The sequence below is a fragment of the Larimichthys crocea genome, chromosome XIII (assembly GCF_000972845.2).
Source record: "Larimichthys crocea isolate SSNF chromosome XIII, L_crocea_2.0, whole genome shotgun sequence".
Classification (NCBI taxonomy): Eukaryota; Metazoa; Chordata; class Actinopteri; family Sciaenidae; genus Larimichthys; species Larimichthys crocea.
This window is the reverse complement of record NC_040023.1, coordinates 39,660,964-39,669,278: the sequence shown is the minus strand read 5'-3', so window position 1 is coordinate 39,669,278 and position 8,315 is coordinate 39,660,964. Positions and strand designations below refer to the sequence as shown.

The following is an 8,315-nucleotide window of genomic DNA, read 5'->3' as shown; positions in this document are numbered from 1 at the left end:
TACCGTTGTCTAGGCAACAAGTACACAAATCTGGGTGAGATGGGTGTAAAACAGCGATGAACCACTCCGTCGTTATTTCATGTAACCGGAACTAACCGTCCGGACCAGACGCTGATTGGCTGTTAGTGAGCACACCTGCCGCTGATTGGTCCGTAAACGCCTACAAACCTGCTCCTTGTTATTAAACGCGAGTGAACCCTCCGTTCTTTTCAAAGAGAGAAAAAGACATGGCAGGAGAGCAATGCGAGTTTGAGCAAACCTTTTCTTTTAGTCCTCTTCCCTCCAAGAAACCCTCATTCTTACAGGACAAAGACACTTTAACTCTGTTAATGAAATGGTAATTTAACGGATTAAGTTACCTATCTTCTTCTGTTAGTTAAGTAGCTGCTGTGTAGGTCAGCTGGTTGTTTGATGGATGTGTGTGTTAACTTCAGGTCCATGCTGGGGAGGATTTCAGCTGAGTCTTACAGCTTTGACCAGAGGTTTTACCCTCACAGCAGTGACAGGTTTGCACTGGTAAGCCCTACAGTAATAATTTAATTTATTAATCAGGATGAAATTACAATATAACCATTGAATCATGGGGCAGACTATGTAAAACTGAAAGTCAAAAGCAGATGTTCATCTTTTTTTAGATTAAATCTGATGCTAAAATGATCTAATAAAAAATAAAAAATTACTGGTTGTCTGTTTTGATAAAGTGCCCTCATGTTTGAATGCGCTTGATGTCTGCCAGTGTTTCTTCAGAGATCCTGATGTGGTATCCAGTTTGTCCAGACAGATGACGGCTGAAGCCTGGATGCCTCTCGGTATGTCATGTCTCCCAGAAAGCCTTTCATCACTGATAATAGGAAATTGATCTCATCTGTTAGACAATATTTGCAGTCAAATCTCTGAGGAATGTGTTTGACCTCTGCGTGTGTTTGTCTGTGTGTATTTGTTGTAGACAAACCAGTGGTGTCTGTTGACGTGGAGCCGGTGCCATGCACTCAAGTCTCCATGGAGCTGTTTGACCCGATCTACTCTTGTGGCGTCCTGAGGCCCTCTGGACATGTAGTTAAATGCTTTCATGATGTTTACCCCGACTATGATGAACTCAGACAGGTCTCTCTCTTTTCTCATCCACCTGACTGTCTCTGCCTATCTTTTCCTGACATGAAGCAAGCCCTGATTTGTTCCTGTTCCAGATGTTGCAGGAAGAGGACTCTGAGCACTACTATGTGGTTGGAAGAGAGGAGCGGGGAGAGTTTCTGTTTCGTCTATTCAAGCACCTGTGTTTAGGAGGAGAGCTCTGTCAGTATGAAGACACCATTGATCCTTACATCAGCACCACAAAGCAAATCTACAAAGACCTGATCAGGTGGATCCATACTGTCCTACAAGATAAACAGATTTACCTACATCTCTATTATTATGTATGTCATATTATAACACTGACATTGTGATTCCACCCTTTACTACAAAGTGCTCAAAAAGATCCAGAGACAAAGAAGATCAGTGTTGTCTCCACAGTCTTCAAAGTCTGCGCCTATGTAAGTGCCTGCCATAAAATATAATGTTTAACTATTTTTAATTGATTTGAAATGTTTTATTTAATAGTATTCCACTAGGAATCATCATGACTTTGCTGCTCTTTGTTCTATTTGCAGAGAGTGTCTGTCCTTACTTGAAATTTTCCTCATAATTTACACACATTCTATTATTTATCCTCTTGTAGGATGAGTCTGGACAGTGTTATCCTGGAAGACGAGACGAGGAGCAGACGTTTGCCTATTTGATTGTCGACCCCTTCAAACGACACGTGACTTTGTTCTACCACTGCTACGGCGTAGGAAACTTCACACTGTGACAACGATGAACCGGGAATGATTCTGTAGAACTTGTGGACATGTACTGTAAACACATGAGCTTAAAATCACTCAAACGAGGAACACACCAGAAAGCAGCTGCAATGTACACATAGGAGAAGTAATAATTATCTTGTTCTGTTAAAGTATGTCAATAAAATGTTTTTAAATAGCCTTAAAAGTGATTTTGTGCCTTTGTGAGCTTTACAGTTGACATCCTGAGCTTAATGTTAAACGCAACATGGCAATGAAACAGTTGAACTTAAGGTAAGATCATGATTTTGGCCCATTTTTCAACTTAACAACTGTCTATCATTCTACAAACAAGTAAAAATATTTCACATTTGCCACCCACCTGTCATCCACAGCAACCACACGTAAGCCTTAATATAATTTGAACTATAATATAATTATAATATATCATTTGAAATTATAGTTTTTAGCACTTAGGCATTGGCTTTATCTTTCTGTAAATGTCAAACATTACAGAGCATTTATTTGAATAATTCAGACAAAGAAAGAGACCAACCATGTCAATGTACAGTCCAAAGAGCTTTATTGAAACAAATAAATTAATAAGTTAGTCAAGTGAGCTAATTTTATACTCAGCAGATACACATTTTCGTATCTTTTTAAAAGATCAAATAGAGGTGTGCATTAGATTAGAAAATAAAATAAGCACGATATTTCATCAACCAGTAGCTACACCAATTGGAATTGGAAGACTTTGTTGGCTTATTGTTTTGCTTATTGCTTTGATCAGTTCATGTTTCATTTTAACAACAGTTCCAATACCTAAGAGAGCAGTTAAAGGGCAACGAGCTGGAATGTCAAATGGCAGCAAGTCAGTGAATGATGGATGGTCGGGTGTCGTGGAGAAGAACAGAGTGAAAAAGAGAACGTGCAGATTGAGTCATGCATAGCATTCAGTCAGTTAGACAATCAGTTACTGTTTCTCATACTCGGTTTTCTAGACTAGCGCCCCCTAGTGGCCTCAGAGGTAGTTGTGTGGAAGCCATATTTCTCTATGTGACATGCTTATGAAAGGACACATGCCTGCAGAGTTTTCCTGTGACAATACAAATGTCCATGCCTCCAGCCCCCGAATCTGACTAGTGTTTAAATACAGTAAGGGTGTGTATGCGAGGAGGTCCTGCTCAAGTTACAATGATATGCTAAACATACAGTAATATTGTCCGAAAATATCAAAGGTTGCAGCACCCTAAACCCTAAAATTACATGTTCAGAACCATTTTGATGATGTTTCTTTAGTTGGATCAAGGCTTTGCAAAAAAGAAAGAGGGAGCATGGCTATCCTCATGTGATACCCCTATGAAACACTGTTCTCTTAAAAGCAGCATTAATATTTAAGTGTGAGACAGAACCATATCAGTTACAGAACGAGGACAGAGAAGGCACAGGTCATTTCCTTTCACGTCTTGACTCAAGGCTTTACAGCAAAAATCCTTAAGTTGTTTTTTTTTTTTCTTCTAACACTGGGGCCACCACTAACAACAACATGCAATACAGTGATGTCACATAGGGTTTCATGAAGCTCAACATTCCAGATGACAATGAAGTGTTCAATCTAATAATGCCTCTAATAAGTAGACATCTCTGCTATAAGTTAGGTCAAAGAATAAAGTGACCTAGTGTTTCTCTATGAAATAAAATGCAAAGATTGTGTGATGCCAACAGCATAATCTGTGCCATTTTATTCCCCATGGCAACAAGATCATATACACATCTACATAGACCGAGAAATGAAGTACATTCATTATTTGAAGTCTAGGCTTGGCTTAAATGGAAAAGTGGAGCACCTGAGTCAACTGGCTTGACTGGACCAAATAAATGAGTCACTTGCAGGGACAGACAAACTGTTTTCACTGGCCAAATATAGTGCTGTGAATGTTTTCTCAGTAGAAGCTGGCAGCAATTATCTGATGACATTAAAAAAATATACATATGAGCTCTGCGAGTCGTGAGTGTGAACCTGATCAGCTGTGTGTAGTTACAGTTGTGTCATCCATGATTCAACTTGACGAAGAAAAAAAAAATGCTACATTTATTTAACGATCATATCTAACTGAGTTCAATATATTAACTGAACTCCTACATTCACTTTAACAACCAAAATCATTTTTTTTAAAAAACATAGAAATTTGCCATTATAGGTTACACAAAAAAAAAATCGAGTGCATGAACATAATTACAGTAAATAAATCAAAACAAAAAGTTCAATTGTACAAGACAAAAACGTGGTATATTTATCAAGTGCCGAAGTATTTAAGTAAAGGAATTGCTTTCATTATGTATATGTGCATGTGTGTGTGTGTGTGTGTGTGTGTGTAGGTGTGTGTTTGTGTGTGTGTGCATTTGTGCACTCTCCAGTTTTGTCCATAAGCACAGAGCATTTCCTGTCCATCAAACATGTCCAAGGAAGAACCAGAAAAAACAGCAGAGAGTAAAATGAACTGGCAATGATAGTCAGTAACACCTACGGGTGGTGACCGGAGCCCAACCCTGAAGCTGTAAGGCTGGAACCATTTCCTAAGACATGTGCATTCATGAGGATAATGGCCTGGAAATCATGCGTTAGACCTGGATGCCTTACAGGTTGTTCATTGTTTTAAAAACTGACCGAAAAGTCTCTGCATTGTCTCTGCAGACTGCAAAAGAGCACATAGCATCCAATGACTGTAAGAGTGAGAACTATCCTCTGGTAAGAAAGGTTGTGAAGTATTACTGACTGCCTGACCTGAGGCTAGAGGTGAGTGATGAGGAGCAGTGCAGAAAACGTGACATTAATGTCTAAATTCTGACTGAGAATCAGTGAAATATTATCTACAGGACTGATGAAAGGAACATGCATGTCTGGGGGGGTGGGGCTGCAAGACAGAAAGGCATAAAGGGCTTTTAAAAACACAAGGTTAGGTTAATGAAATACTCAAGGAGATACGGTAGACTTTCAAACATTGCAAAGAATGGACTTTGAACCTTCAAGAGGACATTTTGGCTCTATTAAATTTTAAAGAAGTAGGAACATTCCTCACCTGAATGCCAGCCAAACAGGGAATAATGTCTTGGATTTTTGTTTTGTTTTTTTGCTAGTGGGCTTGTTGGAGACATAACTTCTGAGAGAAGGAATGGAGATGAAAACAAACAACAATGTACAGTACACATCAGTCACCCCAACACATTCTCCCACCTCTTTTGGGGCGATAAAAGCAGGATATACCCATTTAAAAATCCCTCGTTCGGATAGGAAGGTGTACCGTGGAGGTTTGGTGCTTTGGCGAGGTGGCTGTCAGCCCAGTCTGTCCGCCCAGTTCTGAGAGAGCATATTATTTCAGCTCCTTTTAGTGCTTTTTTCGTTTGTATGGTGGTGTGGGACCCATTAAATTCATCACAGTATCAAGAACTGCAATGCCATCCTAAGGTACTGAACAAATGACTGGCATGGCACTTGCAGCACTGTCTGTGTCAACTGAGTCAGCAAACTCTCAGTCAGTTGATTCAAGCAACCAAGAAAATAAGAAAATGATGATGGGGAGGAAAAGATTTCTCCAAAGATTTACAAAAATCCAAAGCTTAATGACTGATTATCTACAGTTGAAGCTTTAAAGTAGGCATAGATACATAGCGTGAGGTGAGTGGGTGAAAGTGGTTCAGTAGTCAAGTCATAGTTGTTCACGTATCCTCTCTTCATCCCTGTCCTCATCTTGGGTGGGTTGAGAGGCATGTGCGTGTGCGGTGAGTAGCTTTGGCTGAAGCTCCTTGTCAGGTGGAGCCATCTGGTGGCCTCTGTCTGTACTCGCTCTAGAAACACATTCACTTCAGGAAGAAAGAGGTGCGGGGTGCAGATTTGAGATTGAGAGGTAAAAATCATCCCAGACAGATATGAAATGAAGTGAAGAGAAGACATTAAGGTCGGGCTGCTCGAAGTGAGGACTCAGCCGCAGGAAGACGTACTGTAAAGGGTTTGTGTCAGTGTTCGAACAGCCCCAGGACTGCTCAGCTCACTGTCATTCCAAGTTGCCGCTCTCAGACATGGAGATGTTGAGTGTGTTAGCGGAAGTGAAGAGGTCTCTTTGGTCCGTGGGGCTGTGGTAGTCAGATGTCAGGTCAGGGTCCAGGAGGGTGGATAGGGTGAAGTTGGATGAGCCTTTCTTTAAGCACTGGGAGTAGAAATTGAGCAGGAGGTCCAGCTTGTTCTCTATAGACTGTACCTGAACACACACACACACACACACACACACACACACACACACACTGGAATGGGTCAAACTTCTTTGGCACCGGAGGTTTCTCCGGGACTTCAGCGGTTACATGAATGAACTGCACCATTTTCTGCTTTTTATGGCAATTTTTTTAAAACATATGAATCAATTCACATGTTTATACAGAGAACACAGATCTATATTAATCAAATTCTTCCTTCCTGTTACCTGTTTCTCCACTTTGACTACACGTCCCATCATGCTTAGCTCATCCAGTGAGTCCAATTCTGGCGGCGTCTTCTCTCCCTTTTCAGGGCGCGCCTTCTTATCGGACTGCATGGTTCCTCGCCCAATTATCTGGTCCACCCTGTTAAACAGCCAGATTACAATAAATATGAGGATAACGAGGATTAAACATAAGCCTAAAAAATAGTCCAACAAAATTTGTGGAGAATTCCCTATCTTGGCAAGAGTTAAATAAGGTAAGACTGATTCTACCTTTTTGTTTATACAGTAAACATAAGCTACAACCAGAAGACTTTGCACACAGACTTGAAATAGGTAACAAAATCCACCTGCAGCAAAAATAAAAATCATATTATACAAAAACACAAAGTACAAAAAGTGAAAAAATAAGTAATTTTAAGGGGGGGTTATGCTCCTTCCTTCGGTTTGGACTGTAGTCTGAGCTGGTTTGTGAAGAAACAGTCGTGTAACCTCACCTCAAACCCTCATAAAAACTCATAAAAACATTTTGTTTTTACATCTCATATTTCCACACAGATTCGACTAAACTAAATTATATGACATGTTATTTAGTTGGTAGGTGGGTGCTGTTACCTTTGGACAGAGCCAGACTAACTGTTTCCCCCTATTTAGTGTAAAGTTAAAATTCTGCTGGCTTCACATTTACCATACTAACATGAAAAAGGCGTTGGTCTTCTCATGTAACTATTAGTAAGAAAATGTATTTCCCAAAATGTTAAAATATCCTTGAACAAGGTAGGTTTAAGACACACAAGAAAGTGGACTAAAACAAAATTTCCAAACAAAGGCAAAGAAAATATTTTAAAGAAAGAGTAATAATAATTGATAAGACACAGAATTAGAGATTTCTTTCATTTAAACTTTAAAACAACAGAGCAGTTTGTGGTTAAATGTGTGAAACCTACCGCATTTGCAGGCTCTTGATACGGCCCAACATATCCAAGTGTCCAGCAGAGTACTGCTCTATGACGTCCTTCACATCATATGGCCGCAGCGTCTCCTTAAACTTCCTCTTGGCCACGAGGAACTTCAAGATCCTACAGAAATACACAAACACACCGGACTCACTGTTATCGCTCGTATGAGAACCTTTAAAGAGCCTCGCGCAGCACATCCACATCTATGGACGTACAGTAAACCTTTGAAAAATGCAGGACAGCTATCAAATGATGCGGGAGACCCTGAGAATAACAAGATTAATTACAGTCTGAGTGACCTTATCATTCACAAACAGCCCCATAAAGAGAGCAGAGTCACCACCTACTAAACCATGTGGATATATTGTGATGATGACAACATCTCCCAGAGACATTTGCTTCATCAGTATTTGCTGTTTCAGCAAATCCACAGATAGTAATGTGTAACACACACACACACACACACCTCTGTTTCAGCTCTTTTCTCAGTGTGACAGCCATATTGGTGCCACTAGTGGACCCACAGCTGCTCCCACTCCATGCACAGCATAGCTCATCATCACACCCAGCAGTGTGGGGGAATGTTGACCCAGCACTACTGCACACGGCAAACTCATCACTGACAACAACCTGTGCCAGAGTTGGTCTGGTTTGGGCATCATAGTGGAGGGAGTGGAGGATGTGCAAGAGATAATAAGAAAGGAGTAGAGGAAAGTTTAAGTGTGTGTGTGCGTGCGACTGGCTTGCTGTGTTGGGTGGGTCATTCAATTCCGTTCTTATCACTGATGCAATAGACACCTCAGAGATGCTGACTACACAGAAACACTAAATGTAAGCAAGACAAAAAATACACACTCAAGCTGTCATCTCAACCTGTGATGGATTGCACTACAAGACAAGCCGGGAGAGACGGAGAGAGCGGGAAGGCAAAGAAGGGATTTTTTTATTTTTTATGAGGGAATCCTATCTCACACAACCAGACGACTAAGTCCACTATAATACTCCCTCTTGCCTTCGCAGGAGGAAGAAATGAAATGACATCAAAGGTTTGGGAAGCGGAAGAT

General features: G+C 40.6%; 2 protein-coding genes across 5 annotated transcripts in view; one reads left to right on the top strand and one right to left on the bottom strand.

Annotated features, from left to right (window-relative positions):
* The first annotated feature begins 216 nt into the window (after window positions 1-216).
* On the top strand, window positions 217-2,018 carry cfap300 (cilia and flagella associated protein 300). The gene is made up of 7 exons (XM_010735430.3): window positions 217-337; window positions 435-516; window positions 737-809; window positions 947-1,104; window positions 1,188-1,360; window positions 1,466-1,532; window positions 1,718-2,018. The coding sequence occupies exons 1-7, from the start codon at window positions 228-230 to the stop codon at window positions 1,847-1,849; spliced, it is 795 nt and encodes a 264-aa protein (XP_010733732.2). The 5' UTR covers window positions 217-227; the 3' UTR covers window positions 1,850-2,018.
* Window positions 2,019-2,396: 378 nt separating this feature from the next.
* kcnq4 (potassium voltage-gated channel subfamily Q member 4) overlaps window positions 2,397-8,315 on the bottom strand; it is a 54,855-nt gene continuing 48,936 nt past the window's right edge. For all 4 annotated transcript variants that reach the window (XM_019264269.2, XM_019264271.2, XM_027287276.1 and 1 more), the window contains 3 exons: window positions 7,240-7,371; window positions 6,296-6,434; window positions 2,397-6,076 (listed from right to left, as the gene is read on the bottom strand). In XM_019264269.2, the coding sequence (XP_019119814.1) occupies window positions 5,873-6,076; window positions 6,296-6,434; window positions 7,240-7,371 (475 nt within the window). In that variant the 3' untranslated portion in view covers window positions 2,397-5,872. The remainder of the gene's footprint in view (window positions 6,077-6,295; window positions 6,435-7,239; window positions 7,372-8,315) is intronic.

Excerpts from the sequence above, each read along its gene's own strand:
- cfap300 (XM_010735430.3), top strand. The coding sequence starts at position 228 with ATGGCAGGAGAGCAATGCGAGTTTGAGCAAACCTTTTCTTTTAGTCCT. Across the intron at positions 517-736 it reads GCAGTGACAGGTTTGCACTG|TGTTTCTTCAGAGATCCTGA; the intron begins GTAAGCCCTACA and ends GATGTCTGCCAG. Across the intron at positions 810-946 it reads TGAAGCCTGGATGCCTCTCG|ACAAACCAGTGGTGTCTGTT; the intron begins GTATGTCATGTC and ends TATTTGTTGTAG.